This window comes from Jaculus jaculus, chromosome 15, assembly GCF_020740685.1.
Source record: "Jaculus jaculus isolate mJacJac1 chromosome 15, mJacJac1.mat.Y.cur, whole genome shotgun sequence".
Classification (NCBI taxonomy): domain Eukaryota; kingdom Metazoa; phylum Chordata; class Mammalia; order Rodentia; family Dipodidae; genus Jaculus; species Jaculus jaculus.
In genome coordinates this window covers 19,206,783-19,228,846 of record NC_059116.1, presented here as the reverse complement: position 1 = coordinate 19,228,846, position 22,064 = coordinate 19,206,783, and the positions used below count along the sequence as shown (strand labels likewise).

General features: G+C 46.9%; 1 protein-coding gene across 2 annotated transcripts in view; it reads left to right on the top strand.

The window, feature by feature from the left end:
• Ndc80 (NDC80 kinetochore complex component) overlaps positions 1 to 11,804 on the top strand; it is a 29,128-nt gene extending 17,324 nt beyond the window's left edge. For both annotated transcript variants that reach the window (XM_004654646.2, XM_045134954.1), the window contains exons 11-17: positions 996 to 1,201; positions 3,389 to 3,541; positions 4,897 to 4,986; positions 7,016 to 7,108; positions 8,226 to 8,356; positions 9,735 to 9,837; positions 11,507 to 11,804. In XM_004654646.2, the coding sequence (XP_004654703.2) occupies positions 996 to 1,201; positions 3,389 to 3,541; positions 4,897 to 4,986; positions 7,016 to 7,108; positions 8,226 to 8,356; positions 9,735 to 9,837; positions 11,507 to 11,644 (914 nt within the window). In that variant the 3' untranslated portion in view covers positions 11,645 to 11,804. The remainder of the gene's footprint in view (positions 1 to 995; positions 1,202 to 3,388; positions 3,542 to 4,896; positions 4,987 to 7,015; positions 7,109 to 8,225; positions 8,357 to 9,734; positions 9,838 to 11,506) is intronic.
• Positions 11,805 to 22,064: the final 10,260 nt, after the last annotated feature.

Below are 22,064 nucleotides of genomic sequence, written 5' to 3'. Positions count from 1 at the left end.
GCTGGTTGAACTGACTCAGCGAGCTCTACACGCCGTGAGAGACTCTGTCTCAAAACTTGAGGTGGAGAGTGACTAAGGAAGACATCTGACTTCAGCCTCTGCCCTCTGCACACATGCGCTCCCGAGTGCACAAGCACCCAGCATGCACATGCACACATGCATACATGCATTCATGCGTGCCACACGTGCCAAAAAGAAACTGGTTTATTCTGACTGTTTTTTATGTCTGAACAACCACATTTCAAAGTTCAGAGAATCATGAATGAATTTTAAAAGCATTAACATTAGCAGAGGCAAGGGCTGGAGGGATGGCTTAGCAGCTAAGGTGTTTGCCTGCAAAGCCAAAGGACCCAGGTTCGATTCCCAAGGACACATGTTAGCCAGATGCACAAGGAGGCACACGCATCTGGAGTTGGTTTACAGTGGCTGCAGGCCTGGCGCACCCATTCTCTCTCTCTCTCTCTCTCTCTCTCTCTCTCTCTCTCTCTCTCTCCCCCCCCCCTTTTCTCTGTCAAATAAATAAAATAAAATAACAGAATAAAAAACATTAACAGGACAAACTGCATCTTATGTATCGGTACTCTTAAATATAATCATAGATAGGGTCACATTAGGATCAACTAGTCATTCAAAAGAAAGAAAATGTTTTCATGTAAACGGGCACTGTTAACTGACGGCATCGGCAGTTCCTTTATTGAAATTGAAGACACTGCGGGCTGGAGAGATGGCTTAGCGGTTAAGCGCTTGCCTGTGAAGCCTAAGGATCCCGGTTCGAGGCTCGGTTCCCCAGGTCCCACGTTAGCCAGATGCACAAGGGGGCGCACGCGTCTGGAGTTCGTTTGCAGAGGCTGGAGGCCCTGGCGCGCCCATTCTCTCTCTCTCCTTCTGTCTTTCTCTCTGTGTCTGTCACTCTCAAATAAATAAATAAAAATTTTAAAAAAAAAAAGAAAAAAGAAATTGAAGACACTGGAAAGTGTCTGTTTTCTCCCATGCAGAGCTGGAATGTGAAGCCATCAAACAGGAGAATGCTCGACTGCAGCATATCGTTGATAACCAGAAGTACTCAGTGGCCGACATTGAGAGGATCAATCACGAGAAGAGCGAGCTGCAGCAGACCATCAACAAGCTGACCAAGGAGCTGGAGGTGGAGCAGCAGCAGCTGTGGGACGAGGAGCTCAAGTATGCCCGAGGCAAAGAGGCCGTAAGTCAGTCTGCTCCCCGAGCGCGACCTGCAGACCCGCCCTCTGGAGGAGCTCCTCGTCACACTGGTGGCTGACGGGCAGCTCAGTAGAGCTGGTCTTAGTCAAGGCCTGTCTAACCAAGAGGAGCTCAGCAAGTAGAAAGAAGTCTGAAAAAGGTTCTATAGTGACATGAAGCATGACTAAAATGTACTCATTTCTTTTTGCCAATCTGATACTACCTAGTATCTTAATCAAATTTAATGAATACTGGGCTGGAGAGAGGGCCTAGCAGTTAAGGCACCTGCCTACAAAGCCTACGGACCCCTGTTTGACTCTCCAGGTCCTATGTAAGCCAGACACACAATGACATAAGCACGCAAGGTCACACGTGCACAAGGGGGGTGCACATGTCTGGGGTTTGATTTCAGTGGCTGAGGCCCAGGAGCTCCAATTCTCCTTCTCTCCCTTTGTTTTGTTAACTCTCGCTCTCATTCTCTCACATAAAAAAAAAATATATCAAAATAAAATAAGAGACTAATGGAGAGAGGGAGGGGATATGATGGGGTGTAGATTTATCATGGTTTATTTTCTGTAAGTATGGAAGCTATCAATAAGAAGGACTTGGAGGCAGAGGTAGGAGGATCACCAAGAATTCGAGGCCACCCTGAGACTACATACTGAATTCCAGGTCAGCCTGAACTAGAGTGAGACCCTACCTTGAACCAAAAAAAAAAGGAATTATCAAGAAACAAAGTCTTTAGGACCATGAAAATAAATTTCGTAAGTCCCATGTCTTCTGTGGAAGGGGAAATGAACCCATCTTCATTTACCCATTCACTATTCAGACATTTACATAGCACCCATTGTATGTCACCTATTATGCTGAGTAGAGGAAATAAAGATAGACTCTGCCGTCACGAAACCTCCAGTCTAGGCAGCAGGCAGTTCTCTTGTTACTGCCCACATGGCTGCCCTTTATAACGCACTCAGTAACTATTGCTGCTGTTGAGGAAAAAAGAAAAGAAACCCCCAGCCTAGTTCACATTTTCTCCCACGAGGTCAGATGTCTAGTAGACGTGCACATGGGGACCTTGTGAGGTGTGTAATGCCCTTACCACAGACTCAGAGTGCATGGCATTTCAAAATAGATACAGTGGTTTTGTTTGTTTCGCTTGGTGAGTCAAGGTCTCACTCTAGTCCAAGTGGACGTCAGAGTCACAGCCGTCTGTCTTCCTGCATCGGCCTCCCACATGGTGGCGATACTGGCGTGAACCACCATGCCCCGTTTATGAGGTGACTTAGAAAAGGCATCCCGAAGGAGGTAACCGTAGAACTACATTAGGGAGTACAGGAGAAGCTTAGCATGGCAAGGGTAGAGGGATTATCCAAAAGGTAAGAGTTGATGAGCCATGTCAGAGTGAGCAGCCTCGTGCATCAGCTTGTGTGCGGCCAGAGGGTCGCAGCGTGGGGTGAGGGTGAGGTCAGGGGCTTGAGAGACTGGCATGGACAACGTGGCGAAGACCTTTCTCGTGCTTAAAGTTTGGAAGTTATCCTGAAAGCTCTAAGACAGCCTAAAAATGTATAAACAGATGTGATTATGTTTCAGGAAAATACTGTTTTAGGTAAAGTGAAAATGTGTCAGATCAGAACAAAACAGATAAGGATCTGGTGGCAGTAATCAAGTGAGAAATTACAAGCTGAATTTAGGTGGCAAAATCGGTTGTATTATAAAGAATTATAGCCGGCTGTGGTGGTGCACGCCTTTAATCCCAGTACCCAGAGGTAGGAGGATTACCGTGAGCTCCAGGCCAGCCTGGGACTACATGATGAATTTCCAAGTCGGTCTGGGCTGGAGTGAGACCCTACCTGGGTGGGGGTGGGCGGGATTATAGGGGCTGGGGCACAGCTCAGCCTGTAGAACGGCTGCCTACCATGCAAGATGGTCCCCCCAGCATAAACCAGGCATAGTGGTGCCCACCTGTGACCCCAGCACTTGAGAGGCAGAGGCAGAAGGATCAGGAACTCAAAGTCTTCCTCAGCTGCACAGCAAGGTTGTATATTTTAAAGCTGCCATCCTTCTAAAAACTACTAAATTTCCACGCTACCAAAAATAGGCCTAACATTTTAGGAAATTTGTCAGAAATGCTGGTGGGAACCCCGTGGACTGGGACTGCATTACTTTAAATCTCTTTGTCTCTCCCTGCCAGATTGAAGCACAGCTAGCGGAGTACCACAAGTTGGCTAGGAAGCTGAAACTCATCCCCAAGGGTGCCGAGAACTCCAAAGGCTATGACTTTGAAATCAAGTTTAATCCTGAAGCTGGTGCCAACTGCCTTGTCAAGTACAGGGCTCAAGTTTATGTAAGTATCTGTCGGTGTCCAAACCTGTGCTTGTCCCTAAACCAGCAAAGCAAACACTGACCTCTGTCTTCCTTCTTACTTCATACCTAACTCTTCCGATTATTAAGTCCCCCCCCCCACACACACCTACATGATTTTATTCAACTACCCAGCAAGAATTTGGTTGCATAGAAGAAATATCATGACTGTGGCAACAAGCCCAACTTAACCTTTGCTCTCAAGCTGTCCTTGGTCCCGTCATGGGAAACAGACAGAAGTAAACGCCAGATGCGTGTTTACCTGGTTTAGTAACAAGATCACTTGTCCCAACTAGAAGAGAAGACTCCATGGAGGTGGGAACCCTACTGTGGAATCTTGAACACTGACATACTTAGCATGTCTGTGGGAAGCGTTCCAGGTACAACACCCCTGTCAGAGTGACGTGTAGCACATCAGTAGAAACCGCCAGCAGTCGGCAGCTAGAGGTCGGACTAGTTTTGACTGACCAAAGGGATAATACTGAGAATAAGAACTTTTCGTTACCGCATTGTAATTTCTGCTTGACTCAGGTGCTGGGGTCACATTCAGTGTAGGGCACATGCGGATGTCTTCAAGGTCATGTTCAGTGCAGAGCGCGTGCCGATGTCTGTGGGTCGTGTTCAGGGTAGAGCACGTGCTGAAGTGTGCAAGGTTGTATTTAGTGTCAGAGAACATGCTGATGTGTACAAGATCCTGGGCTTGATGCCAACAACAACAACAAAAAAGGACAAAAAAAAAAGAACTGTTCAGAATAAAAGTCAGCAGTAACTACAAAAGACATACTCAATATGGAATGACAAAAGGCATTTTCTTCTGGAGTGATGAAGTGTTTTGGAATTACAGACATTTACACAGCAATGTGAATATACTACATGCTACTGGATTGAGTGCTTTCAAAGATTTCATTTAGCTTGAGTTAATTTCGACGTAACTGTTTGAGCTGAACAGTTTTCCAGTGTGGAGCCACCTCCACACATGGAGAACAGGAAGACGGGTGAGGTCCAGCAGCAGCTCAGAAGCTGAATGCACGCCTGTGAACTTAACGCTCAGAAGGCTGAGGCAGGGGAATGGACTTTGAGACCAGCCTTCCTAGTTTAAAACAGGCTCTCAAAAAAAGTTGTTTCGTCTTCAGTGGTATATTAAGTTTAAAATACTATGGCTCCTTCGTGTTTCCTTTTGTGTTTGCATGTAGCCCAGACTGACCTTGAACTCCTAATTCTGCCCTCAGCTCCCAAGCGCACTACCACACCTGGCTCCCAAAGCTGACTCTTATCACAATGTATAGAACAGTTTTGTGATTAAACGTCGTATGTCATCCACATCTCTATGTTTAATAGGTACCTCTCAAAGAACTCCTGAATGAAAATGAAGAAGAAATTAATAAGGCTCTAAATAAAAAAATGGGATTGGAAGATACTTTAGAACAAGTAAGTAACAAAACAAAGTCACTGAAAGGAAAGATAAGGCCTAAATGAGATCTGATTGATGGTTCTGATTGCTAAAGATTTTCAATAATTTTAATTTTTTTTTTTTTTTTTTGCTGGGTGCAGTGACGCACGCCTTTAATCCCAGCACTTCGGAGGCAGAGGTAGGAGGATCGCTGTGAGTTCGAGGCCATCCTGAGATTCCATAGTGAATTCCAGGTCAGCCTGGGCTAGAGTGAGACCCTATCTCGAAAAAAAAAAAAAAAAATTTTTTTTGACAAATGAAAGTGGGGTATAACTTTAACATAAATGTTTGAAAGAACTTACTAAGTAACTTAAATACCTGAAGTGTCACATAAAACTAGGATAAATCTTAAGACACAAAATTCCCCCCTTTTTTGATAGAATTGCTTCTTTAACTTGATATAATTTAACTTTTTTTTAACTAAAATGTCATAGCTGTGGTGTGTTTGTGTAACGCATGTAATATATACACACGGGTATGCAGATGCACACCCTCCAGGCATGCATGTTCAGAAGGCATCGTATGCCCTCTTCTATCTCTCTCCCTCTCTGTTTCCCTGAGGTGGGGTCTCACGGAGCCAGGAGCTCCGGTTTCTCAGGTAGACTGGGTGGCAGGGAGCGCAGTGATCTCCTGTCTCCGCCCTCCTCGGCACCACATTACCTGTGAGGCCACGCCTGCCGCTTAACATGCTGGAACTCAGGTGTCATGCTTGTGCAGAAAATGCTCTTCTGCGCTGAGCCAGCTCCCCAGCCCTTCTTTTCTTGATGGTAGCTGTGCTGGCTTGGGTGAGATGGGATCCCAAAGCAGTTTGAATTTGCATTGCCTGGATGGTTTAGAATGTTGAGCCGTTTGTCCGTCTTTCCTTTGAGAACTGTGTATTCACTTCATTAGCCCATTTATTGATTGGGTTATTGGGGGATAGATGTTTAGTCTTTGTAGTTAAATATATATCCTATTAACTCTTGAGTGATCATAGCTGGGAACAGTTTTTTCCCATTCTTAATGGGGTATTTTTGTTTGTTTTGTTTTGTTTTATTTGTTTTTCAGAGTAGAGTCTTGCTTTAGTCCAGGTCAGGCTGACCTGGAGTCTCAGGGTGGCCTCGAGCTCATGGCAATTCTCCCACCTCTGCTTCCCCAGTGCTGGTATTAAGGCGTGTGCCACCATGCCCGGCTACTCCATGATTGCTTTACGCTCGGGATTGTTTGCTTTTCTGCACATGAAGTTTTTGGGGTTGTTTTGTTTTGTTTTGTTTTGTTTTTGTAGCCTCGTTTCTTGGTTCTTGGTGTTATTTCCCATGTTTTTAGAGTCCTTTCCATGTCTGTGCCTGTGTCTTTTATTTTCCCCTGCCTTGGCACACACTGGTTTTTCAAAGTGACATCTTTCAGATACGTGGTGTCTTTCAGAGACGCATGCCCTTGAGGGACAACACAGATTTGATCCTGTCACTTTGTCTGATTCTGTGGGGTTTTCTGAGTAGGAGCCACTTCCACCGGTCACCTCAGACTGCTTACAGGAAGAGTAATAAGCACAGGAATTTTAATGTTCTAGAACAAAAATAAAACTATTAGTGATAATGTAATAATGTAATTTATATAGTGCAAGAGCTCATAAACACTCCCACCGCTTCCCCTGAAAAGACTTGTTAGTATCCTTAAAGCTTCTTTAAAAATACCTCTGAGAATAATAAAACTTTAGAACAAATGAAAGTTACAGTCCAAAAGGACTAGAAGAAAATAACACAGAGTGGTTAGTTGGTTGAGAATATAAAACTTCAAGCTGGGCATGATGGCACATGCCTTTAATCCCAACACTCAGGAGGCAGAAGTAAGAGGATCGCTGAGTTCAAGGCCACCCTGAGACTACATAGTATATGTGAGGTCAGCCTGGGCTAGACCGATACCCTACATCAGAAAAAAAAAGAGAGAGAGTGAAAGAATATAAAATTTGTCTAACAGTAAAATTTTTGGATTTATCATGATTTCCTAACCAATATTTCCTTCCCCAAGTTGAACACAATGAAAACAGAAAGCAAGAGAAGCGTGCGCACTCTGAAGGAGGAGGTTCAGAGGCTGGACGAGCTTTACCAACAGAAGGTTAAGGTGAGAACCGCGCAGCTTCTTCCCGTCAGTCAGTGCTCCGGCCTGACATCAGAACTGCCTCTTAGCCGGACGCGGTGAGCACGTCCGTCACCCCAGCCACCAGGGAGGCTGAGGCAGGGCACCCCGAGTGGGAGGCCTTCCCGGGGAGCGACGCAGTGAGACACTGAGCCAAAACAAGCCAGCCAGTCTTGGGCCTGTGACTCCAGTACTTGGAAGGTTGAGGCAGGAGGATTTCCACAAGTTTGAGAACAGCCTGGGATACAGAGACAGGCACGGAGGAGGAGTCGAGCCTGAGGGCATGCCTGGAATGCCAGCGGTGGGCAGGCAGAGGATCGCGAGTGTAAGGCAAGTCTGCGCTGCACAGCAAGACTGCTTCAGAAGAGTAAATGCAGTCGTCATCTGTCCTGTCTTCTAGAGGTTTAGTTTAGATGAGGAATGAGCAAGTGAGGCGTTTTGTATTTGTAACTGTCCTTCATGAGGCATTACAAATCAGCAACATAGCCAGCTTCCATGACTGTGTGAGAAAGCCAGAGGCCAGGTCCCATGGTGAGATCGCTCCTCCGCTCTCCCGCCGCTCGCCCCGACGGCATTTCACGTTCATGACCACGTCCCCCGAGACGGGACTGCAGCCTCGGGAGCGCTTCCGTAAAAGTCTCTGAGAATACCTTTCGTGTTCTCAAGCTGAGACATCTGATAAAGGTGCTCCTTTCCTAGACGTAGCTCATACCTCTGGAATGATCTCCTCGATAATTGTGCCCTTGAAACTCCCAGTGGAACACTTTAAGATCAGTAAGCTTCCTGAAAATACAGATTATATAGCCTTGTGGTGGTGTTTTGTTTTTTAAGATTTTAATATTTACTTATTTGCAAGATAGAGATAATGGGCGTGCCAGGGCTTCCAGTCAGTGCAAACGAACTCCAGACGCATGCACCACCTTGTGCATCTGCCTTACATGGGTCCTGGGGAATCGAACCTGGATCCCCAGGCTTTGCAGGCAAGCACCTTAACCTGTAAGCCATCCCTCCAGCCCAGCCATGTGTTTTTTAAGTGTTTTGTGTGCTTGTGTTTGCATCCACGTATGGAAGTGGAATCTCGAGCCCTGACTCTGCCCTGTAGGAAGCCGAGGAGGAGGACGAGAAGTGCGCCAGTGAGCTGGAGTCCTTGGAGAAGCACAAGCACCTGCTGGAGAGCGCCGTCAACGAGGGCCTGCGGGACGCCACGAGCGCGCTGGACGCCGCCCAGCGGGAGTAAGTGGGCCTCGCCAGCACCCGTGCCACTTGCCACTGAAGGAGTTCTGAGTTTCCCCTTAATTCCTAGTGTCACAAAGCTGCTGGGGTGGGAAGACTGATGAGAACCTAAGCAGAGCAACTTACAACTTGAGGCCACGCTGCTGCGGCTGTGGTCGTTGACTACCTAGAAGTCGCTGCTTTTACCGCTGAGTCATAAGTGGCTCCTAAGCCGCACGTGGCGACACATATCGAATATTCTAGCCCTGGGGGGCGGGTGGAGAAGGAGGGTCAGGAATTCAAGTCATCCTTAACTACATAGCCAATTTGACATTTGTTTTAATTTTGTTTTATTTTTATTTATTTATTTGAGAACGAGAAAGGAATAGGCAGGTAGAGACAGAGAGAGAATGGGTGTGCCAGGGCCTCCAGCAGCTGCAAATGAACTCCAGATTCACACACCACTTTGTGCATCTGGCTTACATGGGTGCTGGGGAATTGAACCAAGGTCCTTTGGCTTTGCAGGCAAGAGCCTTAACTGGAGCCCTTCACGTTTTTATTTAGTTGTGTGAGAGAAAGAATGAATGGACATGCCAGCACCTCTTGCACTGCTTTGTGCTTCTGGCTTTACGTGGGAACTGAGGAATCAAACCGGGGCCAGCAGGCTTCACAAGCACGTGCCTTTGACCACTGAACCATTTCCCCAACCTAACGTACAATTTTCAGTCAATTCAGATACCTTTGGCTGTTCTGACAGTGAACTTTGTAAGTCCCACTGTGTGTTTCCTGGTTTTAAGTGCCACTTCCTAGAACTTGCGTGCATTACAGAGTACAACGTCCTTACACTTTGTATGGCGCTGTAACATAGGGTGTCCCCAACGCAGAGGCGGCAGGCCTTTGGGAACGTTGCTGTCGAGCACAGCGCTCACATCTCATCAGGGACACATTTGGCATGTGATGGGAAGCACAGGGACGCCAGGTTGAGGGTCAGGTAGTGCCGAGTGCACAGCAGACACAGAACTAGAATTGCTCGCCTCAGCACGCCCGTCACCCAGCCACCAGCAGCACTGGGGTCGGAAGCCAGCTGGAAAATGGGCATTCGCATTCTCATGAGCTGTGAAGAGGTGAAGGTTTGTCTAAAATGGGATGGGCAGTCGGAGCACCAGTGTGGCTGGTCACGGGCGCAGTGAACTGTGGCAGCCAGTGGACGTTTCAGGCATGTGCTAATGTGTGTGTGAGTCTAGATTCAGCCGGGTATGGTTTTCTGCATTGACCAAGTATTTCGCCAAAAAAAAAAAAAGTGTAAGCAAACATAAAATTTGCATTACTTTGATCATTCATTAGGCTGGTATGTTAATTTACTCTCTAAACATCTTAAACGGGCGTGTTCATTCTGTAGGTACCAACTAGCTGTACAGAGCACAAGTGAAGAAAGACGGAAGGTGGGGAATAACTTGCAGCGTCTTTTGGAAATGGTCGCCACTCACGTGGAGTCGGTGGAGGTGAGCACGCCGACAGGCCTTTCCCGTGTGCTGAGGATGGTTTAAAGCGTGAATGTAGCTCTGCTGTGTCTGATAGGAAGTAAATGGTAAATATATTTTTATGGAATCTAGGAATTCTATCAGAAGAATTCTGTCTAGTGTTGTAGCAGGCTCACAGGGGAACTTGGGCATTTTATGAAGTAATCTGTTTTGTTTCATAAACAATGTAAATCTTTTTGTTGTTTTGGTTTGGGAGTTTAATTGCGTTTGTGTTGTTGTTTAGTATTTTGAGGAAGGCTCTCGCTGTAGCCCAGGATGACCTGGAACTGACTCAAACTCACATTGGTGCCTAGATTTCAGCTTCCAGGGAGCTGAGATAAAAGGAAGGTGTGCACCTCCATGCCAACTGTGTTTTTTGGTTGGTTGGTTGGTTGGTGTTTATGATAGAATGGTGTGCCAGGGCTCCAGCCACTTCATTTGACTCCAGAACACATCCAGCCTTGCATCACCTTGTATGTTTGGCTTACGTGAGACCTGAAGAGTTGAACATGGGCTATAAGCTTTGCAGGCAAGGACCTCAGCCAATAAGCCATCTCTCCAGCCCTTATTTTATTGTAGGACAGGGGATTGTTTGTTTTATTTAATAATTTTTAGGTGGAATCTCACTATGTCCTGCAGGTTGGCTACCAGCTCACTGCCTCAGCATCCCAAGTATGGTTTTGTACCATCATGCCTAGCTCATACAACAGTAGATAATCCCGAGTGTGGGCGTGCACCATCACGCCTAGCTCAAACAAGAACAGTAAAAAATCTCCACATGTATGTGTGCACCATCACGCCTAGCTCATACAATAGTAGATAATCCCGAGTGTGGGTGTGCACCGTCATGCCTAGCTCAAACAAGAACAGTAAAAAATCTCCACATGTGTGTGTGCACCATCATGCCTAGCTCATACAACAGTAGATAATCCCGAGTGTGGCCGTGCACCGTCATGCCTAGCTCACACAACAGTAGATAATCCCGAGTGTGGCCGTGCACCGTCATGCCTAGCTCACACAACAGTAGATAATCCCGAGTGTGGCCGTGCACCGTCATGCCTAGCTCACACAACAGTAGATAATCCCGAGTGTGGCCGTGCACCGTCATGCCTAGCTCATACAGCAGTTGATACCAGTGTTGGACCAAGCCATGTTAAAACATTAAAAATATAGTAGTAGGCTTAGAATTCCCATAGTATGACGGTAGAAAAACATGAATTATGACAGATGGTTTTCCTTTCTGTAGTCTCACATAAATCCAGAATACAGTGTTTCTGAAACATACTTATTTGCCTATCCCTGCTTTTCTTGTAGCTTAAACATTCAGCAAAACCTTTCTCTATCCTTCCACCTGCTCTAAGGAATCCTAAAGGCTTTGAAACAATTGCCCGGCTATAAAACTCCTGGCTAACTTACTAGGCAGTGCTTTCACGTTAGAACGGCGTCATTGTAAGCACTCATTGTCGCCCATTAGTAGGCTTCCTTTTGTTAAAATGTGAGCACATGACAGCTCACTTCCTGTCCCTTCTGGAAGACAGTGGCCTGCGTGCTTACTCCAGCATTCCTCTCTGCTCAGTGGTCAGAACTAAGGCACTAGAAACAGTGTAGAAATGGATGTTCTTGCGCTCACATTGTTAATTGCCTCCACTAGAAACACCTTGAGATGCAGCTCGCCAAAGCTGACAGAGAGTATGAAGACTGCGTGGCCGAGGATCTCCTGGAAAGTATCAGCAGGATGGCAGAGAAGTACAAGAGAAACGCCGCTCTCCTGAGGGCCCCGCCCGAGTGAGCGCAGCGGCTGTTGCTTGTCTCTTTCCTACCCTCACTCCCTAGCTCAAAATGTGTATGATGTGAAGTTATAGTAACTTGGATTTTTCTAGATGTAAAAGGCCAGATGTATATAAAAATATATATGTATATATAGTTAATAAAATTGAGTTAGTAAAGTGCGCGTGTGTGTGTATGTGTGTTTTCCCCCTGCAATTTCTGTACAAGAGAAGGTAAAGAGACTTGGAAAGAAAGGATTGGGGGGAGGGATTCAGGAAGGGGACAAAGGAAGGGTGGTGGCAGGGAACTATGATCATGACATATTGTCTAGGAAGTTGTCAATAAAAAGTCAAAAACAAAAGGTGAACAGCAATGGGAAAGTCAGCTGACATGGACCTCTGGCTTCCACACTCACACATGCATGCACACCATACACACGTACACACTTTAAAACAGGGAGCCCAGCGCAGCGGCTCATGCACTTGGAAGACCCAGGTTGGAGGACTGCTGTGGATGGAATCAAAGCCACCCGGGGCCACTGAGTAAATTTCAGGTCAGCCTTAGCTAGAGTGAGAGCCTGCCTCCTGGGAGAAAAGAAAGGAAGGAAGTGAATAGTTCCTGGGAGAGGGGAGCGTTCCCATGCCCCAGTGTTACAGTTACCCTCCAGCTGCTGGGGCAAAACACCAGACCAAAAAGAGAAAAAATATGTTAATTAACCAGCTGTGGTGGTTTGTAAGGCCCCATCAAATAAGGCATTTTTTTAATTAAGACTTAACTTCCCACTTGAGTCCCCAGCAGGCAGATCCCTGCTGCGGCGGGGGTGGGGGGTCCCCGAGGCCGATCTCGGTCCAGCCGTGCAAGGTGTCCTCAGAGCCAGTTTGAGCTCTGGCTGTGCGTGCTGCCTAGACGCCGGGCTCTCGTCTCTCTGCTGTGGGTGTATGGAAGTGAGCCAGCCTCGAGGGACTTCCCCAGGAATCTGTAAGCCTGAAATAACCCCTTCCCTCCCACAGGCTGCTTATGGGATGCAAGGTGCCTACACTCCATGTGCATGCATGTGGAGGTCACAGAAGAATGTTAGGGTGTTTCTATCACCTGTCCACTGTGAGATGGACCGTGTCATGGAACCTGGAGCTGTCGTTTTCTGTCAGGCTGGCTGACTAAGGCTGTATTGATTCTGGGTTTTTGCCCCCCACAGAGGTTGCAGATGGGTCATTTCGGGCTCTCATGCTTGTGTGTGTGACAAGTGCTCTTCCCTGCTGCCCCCTTTTTTAATATATATTTTTATTTATTTATTAGAGAGAGAGACAGGCAGAGAGAAAATGTGTGTGCCAGGGCCTCCAGCCATTGCAAATGAACTCTGGACGCATGCATCACCTAGTGCATCTGGCTTATGTGGGTCCTGGGGAATTGAACCTTGGTCATTTGGCTTTGTAGGCAAACACCTTAACCCCTAAACCACCCCTCCAGCCCTATTTATGCATTTTGAGAGAAAGAGGCAGAGAGAGATAGTCGCACTAGGGCCGCTAGCCACTGCAAATGAGCTCCAGTGGCATGTGCCACCTTGTGCATCTGGTCTATGTGGATACTGGGGAATCGAACCCAGGTCCTTAGGCTTTGCCAACAAGCACCTTAACCACTAAGCCATCTCTCCAGCCTCCCCCATTCATAAAATGGAAAAAGCAAAAGTGGACCAATTAGTGGGAAGGAAAAATGGAGACATTCAACGTCTCTAGAAATTAGGAAAACCCTAGAACCAGCCCCACAGGTTAACAGAAAGTAAGAGTCAGGTAACGAGAAGCCTGATGAGGCAAGAGTCCCAGAAAGTTTTATTGACCTAATGCAATTTTCAATTCTCCGTATGCCCCAGACTTCTGTCAGGCCCCTGTGCCAGAAACGTCCCAGTTCTGCGGCCTGATTCCATTGGCCTGCCATGTGATGCATTTTCCTTCTTTCTTTCTTTCTTTCTTTTCTTTCTTTCCTTCCTTCCTTCCTTCCTTCCTTCCTTCCTTCCTTCCTTCCTTCCTTCCTTCCTCCCTCCCTCCCTCCCTCCCTCCCTCCCTCCCTCTCTCTTTCTTCCTTCCTTATTTCCTTTTGTCCTTATTGTTCCTTCCTGTAAGGTTCAGGAGTGACCAAGACCACGGAGACCGCTCTGAGGCAAAGATGGAAGCTTTTATTCGGGGATAACATGAGCTGCCAGGACTGACTCTCAAGAGCTGAGCAGTCAACTTGGGATCACAAATAGTGGGCTTCATAGAGCTCTTCTGCTGGGGGAAGGTGAGGAAGGGAGAAGTAAAGCAAGGTTTCTTTAGGGAGATCTAAGATAGCCAGGGTGTGACACCAGACCAGTAACCAGTTGTCCTGAGAGATAAGGGGGCAGGAAACCTAGACCTGGGCCATTGTTAGGCAAGGCTGGACGTTCCTTGAGGACTGTGGATGACCCACTTCCTTGTGTCTCTGTTGCCCTTCTGCTGTCCTTGTGACTCTATTTGTCCTGACCTAACACTTCCTTCTGTTCAATCTCTTTCTTTCTTACCTTCGTTCTTTTAGAGACAGCACATTCTTCCTCTTGATCTACAGGAGTGTAGCAGACATATTCAAGTTCTCTGAGATGAACTCCACACCAGGCACATGGTTAGGGAGGAAGGGATATTTATTGACGCTTACAGATCCAGGGGAAGTTCCATATGGCAGAAGAAGCTGGCCTGCCTTCACAGGTCCAAACAGAGAGAGAGAGAGAAGGACAAGCCTGAAAGCCACACAGCACAGCACAGTTCAGGAACTCCAGCTAGGCACAATTTGCATATCTTTAGATTGAAACCCGCCACCACACCTTAAGATCCACCCAGTGACACTGCCTCCAGCCAGGTGGCTGCAGATGCAAACTACAAACTAATAAAACACTGAATATATTGGGGTCCATTTATTCAAACCACCACAGGGAGGCTCCTCAGTTCTGTGGCTAGAGCTGATGTCTGTGGGCACATCCTGCCTCCAGGTCACATCTGCCCTGGCCTTACCTGTCCAGTCCCAGATCCTCACTCCCTGCCTGGACAAAACAGCCTCTGGTCTAGCAGAGTTGCCTAACCCATCACTTTGACAGTATCTTTTTACTGCAATTTGGTTCTCTTTGAGATCTGAGCATCTATGTCCTCCACAGAATTTTGGACTTTTTTTTGTTGTTGTTTGGTGTTGTGTTGTGTTGTTCTTTCAAGGCAGGGTCTTGGAACTCACTATGCAGTCTCAGGATGGCCTCAATCCTACCTCTGCCTCCAAACTGCTTGGATTAAAGGCGTGTGCCACCACACCCGGCAATGTTTTGGAATTTTTTTAAATTTTTTTTTCTTTATTTACTTGAGAGTGACAAACAGAGAGAGAAAGAGGCAGAGGGAGAGAGAGAAAGAGAGAGAATGGGCACGCCAGGGCTTCCAGCCTCTGCAAACGAACTCCAGATGCGTGCGCCCCCTTGTGCATCTGGCTAACGTGGGTCCTGGGGAATCGTGCCTTGAACCGGGGTCCTTAGGCTTCATAGGCAAGCGCTTAACCGCTAAGCCATCTCCCCAGCCCGCATTTTGGAATTTTAAAATGCCTTTCTTTCTTCAGATGAGGCATCTGAAATATGCTTCCTGCGCAGTGAGCCTGGCAGTGTGAAAACACAATTCAAAGGACTCATCGCCCAAGGTGGGTGAAGGCAGACGCTGAGGGGAAGCTTGTGGACAGAAGGGCAGACAGTGATGGGACAGTGTGATGAGGAGGAGGACACAGGTGTCGAACTTATAGAAGAGAGGCGTACTCATGACTCAGTGTGCACAGGGGTGACAGTGTACCTCTCCCCCCCCCCCCCGCCAGCTTCCAGTCTGCCCACAGCAGCCTCACCAGGTGCCAGGGTGAGTGAACATTTGTCGGCAGACTTTCTGTGAGTCAGTGGGCCCAAAAGCAGAGCCGGCAGGGTTAACCAGATACCACACTCTCTCCACGTCTGCTGGCTGGACCTAGGAGAAACAAGGCCCACAGAGGTGCTGTTAGAGACCATGAGAGAGGTGTGGAGAAGGGAGAAGAACAAAATGTCACATGTGGGGCTGGCGAGATGGCTCAGCTGTTAAGGTTGTTAAGGTGCTTGTCTGCAGAGCCTAAGGACCCGAGTTTGATACCCATGTAAAGCCAGGTGGACAAGGTGGCCCGTGCATATAGAGTTCATTTGCAGTGGCTAGAGGCCTGGCATACCCATTCTCTCTCTCTCTCTCTCTCTCTCTTTCTCTCTCTCTCTCTCTCTGGCCTGCCTTCACATTTTTTAATCACATGTGGGTCTGGAGAGATAGCTTACCGGTTAAGGCACTTGCCTGAAAAACCAAAGGTCCCAGGTTCAATTGCCCAGGACCCATGTAAGCCAGATACACAGGGTGGCGCACACATCTGGAGTTTGTTTTCAGCCACTGGAAGCCCTGGCACACCCATTCTATCCCTCTCTCTCTCTCTATTTCTCTCTCAAATAAATAAAAATGAGAAAAACTCACATGTGACATAAAAATGTAAGAAGGACTATGTGAGGAACATTATGGATGGGGCGGAAGGATGGGAAAGAAAAGACAAAACATTGCATTAAAAAATACCATAATCAGGCTGGAGAGATGGCTTAGAGGTTAAAGCATTTGCCTACAAAGCCAAAGGACACCAGTTTGATTCCTCAGGACCCAAGTAAGCCAGTTGCACAAGGTGGCACATGCATTTGGAGTTTGTTTGCAGTGGCTATAAGTCCTGGTGTGCCCATTCTCTGCCTTTCTCTCTCTCAAGTAAATAAACAAAAAATTTTTAAAATACCATAATTAGCTAGGAGTGGTGGCATACACCTTTAATCCAGCACTTGGGAGGCAGAGGTAGGAGGATTGCCATGAGTTTGAGGCCACCATGAGAGTATATAGTGAATTCCAGGTCAGCCTGGGCTAGAGTGAGACCCTGCCTCCAAAAAGTAAAAAAGTATCATACTTAAACCTAAATATATGTGTGTCTGTATGCTAAAAAAACAAAAAAACAAAAAAACACGTTTTTATACATGGTCTAAGACAGAGAGAGAGAGAGAGAGAGAGTGTGTGTGTGAATTTAACACCCCCCTTGCCCTGAAAGTTCATTCTAAATGTAATGAGTTTGAATGCAGTGCAGGACATTAAAAAAAAAAAAAACAAGAAGAAAGAAAGAAAGAAAAGGAAAGGGAAAAACAAGTGAAAGAGATTAAGGAATTGAGCAGAGACTGACAGAGCTCATCGGGAGGCTGCCACCTGGCGGTAAGACATGGCAATCACAGCCCAGGAGTTGCAGAGAAAACATCTACTATGCAGGGTATGCAGGGATCACACAGAAAGACACTTAGATTAATAACAGGTACCAACCATCTGTCTACTGAATTGTGACTGAGATTTTTTTCAAAGTTAATAGGCTTTGTATTCTCATAGTTTTACATTGTCAGAAATTTTTAAAAAGGCACTATGGAGAGAATTTCACATATTTCCCTACTGCCAGCCAGGTGGGGGGCAGGAACTCCACAGAGCGGGGGCCCGGAACAGAAGTTAGGGGTCATGAGGCAGAGCTGTCCTGTGGACTTGTTATTCAGGACTTGTGTGCAAGGCTATGTCCTCTCGCTTTTCCCAGGGCTCAGTTTACTGAGGCATTTACAGCCACGGTTCTCGCTGGTTCTGATACCTCTGTGACTCTGGATTCTCGAGACGTCCCTAGAAGGCATAGGACATTGTGCCACAGCAAACTGCCATAGCAGCTGCATATATCAGCCGTGAGCCCGAGGGGGAAGGAGATTAAAGCTTTCACTCCACCTGAGACAGACAACCAAGTTGCAGGTAGAACTCGCAGTTCAGATCACCATGACGACAGGAGGGAGGGACACATGCTGATGGGCGGGGCTGGTTGAACGCGGTTAGCCGTGGGTAGCCAGTGCAGATAAAACGCGCCGGGATCGCCAGGCTGCCAGTTCTTGGGTATTTGACGCCTATGTTCAGGCAACAATTTGGGGCTTCCTGGCTTGCAATAGAACGTTGTTGGCTCTCCTGGGAAAGCAGTGTTCTCTGTTAGATCTCCACACACACAGGTGTGGTTCAGAGTGGACGTGGCTGGCATATGTCAAGGAGGTGCAAGGTCCTGTGGGACTGGGGGTGCCTCTCGGGGGAGACTACTTGCCTCGTCCTGGTGTCTGTCCCTCAGCACCACCCTTGGCAAGCAGAGAAAGCACAGAGCAGAGCGTGAACCTGGAGTCCCCAAAAGCAATATAGAAGTGTGGTCCACCCCCACTCAGGGTGGCCTCTGCCTTACACTAGCTGCTGGGACACCTGGAAGTCACAACTGCTTTTGCACACTGAAGGAAATGTTTTTTGTTTTTTTAATAAGTGAATTTTGGGGCTGGAGAGATGGTTTAGCAGCTAAGCGCTTCCCTGTGAAGCCTAAGGACCTCGGTTCAAGGCTCAACTCCCCAAGACCTATGTTAGCATAAGGTGCATAAGGGGGTGCACACGTCTGGAGTTCGTTTGCAGTGGCCGGAGGCCCTGGCACGCCCATTCTCTCTCTCTCTTTCCCTCCGTCTTTCTCTCTCTGTCTGTCACTCTCAAATAAGTAAATAAATAAAAATTTAAAAAATAATAAAAATAAAATAAAAAATGAGTGAATTTTATGTCTGATATTGTTTTACTTTCAAAATTAGCATAGTAGTGGTTTTATGATGACATCCTCACACATGTATATCATGTATGTCCTCATATTTATTTGTCACCTCCCTTGTCCTTCCCACTAGTCTCTATCTTTCTCTAATATCCCCTGACTACTTTCAGGTCATGTGTGTCTGTGTGTGTGAGTCAATTCTGCACAAGAGAGAAAACATGTGACTTTTAATTTTCTGAACCATTCCGGCTTATTTTGCTTACCATGTGTGGTGGTTTGATTCAGGTGTCCCCCATAAACTTAGGTGTGCTGAATGCTAGGTTCCCCAGCTGATGGCAATTGGAAATTAAAGCCTCCTGGAGGCAGTGTATTGTCGGGGGCGGGCTTATGGGTGTTATAGCCAGTTTCCCCATGCCAGTGTTTGGCACACTCTCCTGTTGCTATTGTCCACCTTATGTTGGCCAGGGGGTGATGTCCACCCTCTGCTCATGCCATTGTTTTCCCCTATCATCATGGAGCTTCCTCTTGAGTCTGTAAGCCAAGATAAACCCCTTCCCCCCCCCCCCGCCCCACAGCTGCTCTTGGTCAGGTGATTTCTGCCAGCAATGCCAACCTGACTGCAACACCACGTGTGGTGGCACCTGACCAGGAGCAGCTGAAGGGCAGAAGGCTTACAGCTTACAGTCTCGAGGAGCAGCTCCGTGATGGCAGGGGAAAGCATGGCATGAGCAGAGGGTGGACGTCACCTCTGCCACAGCAGATGAAAAAAGCTGCAGGAGAGTGAGCCCAGCTCTAGCAAAGCGAAGCTGGCTTTAACACCCCTAAACCGGCCCCCAACAACACACCTCCTCCAGCAAGACTTTGCCTCGACAATTGTCACCAGCTAGGGACCAAGCGTTCAAAACACATGCGCTCATGGAAGACACCTAATTCAAACAGGCTCACCTTGATAGTCTCCATTTCCATCCATTTCCCTGAAAACAACCTATATTTTTATAATTCATTTAGTTTTTGTTAACAACTTCCATTATTGTAAACAATATCCCATGGTGATGCCCTCCCTTCCCCCACTTCCCCCTTTGAAACTTCACTCTCCATCATATCCCCTCCCCCTCTTAATCAGTCTCTTTTATTTTATTTTGATGTCATGATCTTTTCCTCCTATTATGATGGTCTTGTGTAGGTAGTGTCAGGCACTATGAGGTCATGGATATCCATGTGTCCGGAGGAGCAGGTTGTAAGGAGTCCTACCCTTCCTTTGGCTCTTATATTCTTTTTGCCACCTCTTCCTCAATGGACCCTGAGCCTTGGAAGGTGTGATTGAGATATTGCAGTGCTGATCACTCCTCTGTCACTTCTTCTCACACTATGGTACCTTCCGAGTCATTCCAGGGTCACTGCCATCTGAACAGAGAAGATTCTCTACCAAAAGTGAGAACATTAATATATAGGTATAAACATTAAGAGAAGTGCTTACTGGGAAGCTTAATGAGCATAGTATATACATTTAGCCAGACAGCAGAAGACATTACACCCTAGGGCTCATGACTACCCCTGTTATAGGTTTTCAGTATCAGAGATGTATTCCCCCCCATGGAGTGGGCCTCCAGTCCAATTAGAGGGCAGTTAGTTTCCACCATGACAGATGTGCCACTATTGCACCCGTTGGTTCATTTGGCCTGCATGGCCAAATATAAGACTTGCAGTGTCCACTGTAACAACCTACTTTTTTAAAAAAGTAACTTTTTACTTTTTCTTTTTTTTGAGGTAGTTTCTCTAGTCCAGGCTGACCTGGACTATGTAGTCTCATGGTGATCCTCCTACCTCTGCCTCCCGAATGCTGGGATTAAAGGCATGTGCCATCACACCTAGCTAACTAACCTTTTACTTTTGTATTTTGTTTTTACTGAAAGAACGCAAAGACAGTAAACTTAAAAAAAAAAAAAAAATTCCATGTGGCTAGGTCATGGTGAACAATCTTTAATTCCAGCACTTGGGAAATTAAGATAATAGGATCATTGTGAATTCAAGACCAGCCTGAGACTACATAGTGAATTCCAGGTCAGCTTGGGCTAGAGAAAGATCCTACCTCAAAAAACCAAAGGAGCAAGCTGAGCATGGTGGTGCATGCCTTTAATCCCAGTACTTGGGAAGCAGAGGTAGGAAGATTGCTATGAGTTCGAGGCCACCTGAGGTACATAGTGAATTCTCAGATCAGCCTGAGCTAGCGTGAGACCCTACCTCAGCAAACCAAAAACAAACAAACAAACAAACAAAAACAGAGGGCTGGAAAGATGGCTTAACGGGTTAAGGCATTTGTCTGCAAAGCCAAAGGATCCCAGTTTGACTCTCCAGACCCAAGTAAGCCAGATGCACAAGGGGGCACATGCATCTGGAGTTTGTTTGCAGTGGCTAGTGGCCCTAGTACATCAATTTTCACTCTGTGTGTGTGTGTATGTGTGTGTGTGTGTGTGTGTGTGTGTGTGTGTGTGTGTGTCTTTCTCTTTTAAATAAATAAATAAAAATAAATATATATTTTAAAAAATAAAAGAAAAAATGCCATCTGTTTCATTATGACATTTCTTTTTTTGCATATATATGGGTGTGTGGTGTGCGTGCCTGCAAATACACATGTTAGCTCGTGTGGGGTGCGTGTGCATGTGTACACACATGCATGTGGAAGCCAGTGGTCTGATGATGAGTATCTTCCTCCATTGTTCTCCTCTTTATTTAATGAGGCAAGGACTCTTAGTTGAACCCAGAGCTAACCAAATCAGCCATTCTAGTTAGCCAGCTTGTCCTGGGGATCTCCTGTGTCTGCCTCCTGAATGTTGGCATTACAGGCGGGCCACCAAGCCTGCCCAGCACTTGCAAAGGTGCAGGAGATTCGAACCCCCATCTCCACGCTTGTGCAGCATGTGTGGTATCCACCAAGCCACCTCCCCAGCACCCACTGTAGCATCTTCACTATACGTTGCTCTCATATGCCCAGACGCCTCCCCCTCGCCTCTCCCACGCCCCTCATTCTTCTCAATGGTGGCTGAAACTCCACCGTGTATCCGCACAATGTGTCCAGGCTGATTCTGTTTCTTGGCTTTGGTGAGCAATGCCCCAGTAAACACGGATGACCAGGTATGTCTGTGGTAAGCTGACGGGTTCTTACTTCATTGGGAGCCTGCCACCAAATGATGTGGCTGTCGTGTCTTTGTGTATCCAGTTGATCTTTTGGGGAGCCAGGGAAGTCCTTGTCTGCGTGGGCAGCTGTGCTTGTGAGCGGCTGAAGCTGAGGGACAACACAGGGACCTGTCACCCAGTTAATCCAGACAGCACAGTCGATGGTACGGAGGGCCTGTGGGCGACAGAACTCAGCGGTGACTGGCACACGATGCCCTAATTGAAAGTCACAAGAGCAGGTGCTCCACATTTCAAGTATCGATTTTTCATCCCAGCTGCCGGTTAACCCACTGCACAGGACTCCCCCTCTGTGGGGGAGGGGTATAAGATCTGTTTTTATATTTATGGACCTTTTACTTAGTATTTATGGAAAGCAATTCCTCCAAAAAGAGAGAGAGAGAGAGAGAAACAAATCAGGAGTTAAATAGATTCACTTTTGAATCTCAACTGCCATCCAAACGTGACAGTTTCCCATGCCCTGACATGGCAATAGCTGAACAGCTCTGCAGACACAAGGGCTGGGAGGGAATAAACTCAGAAAAGCGAGGACTGGATATCACGTATCCTTTTTCGTTTTCATCCTCATACGTTTCAGTATTTTCCAAATGCCTGAT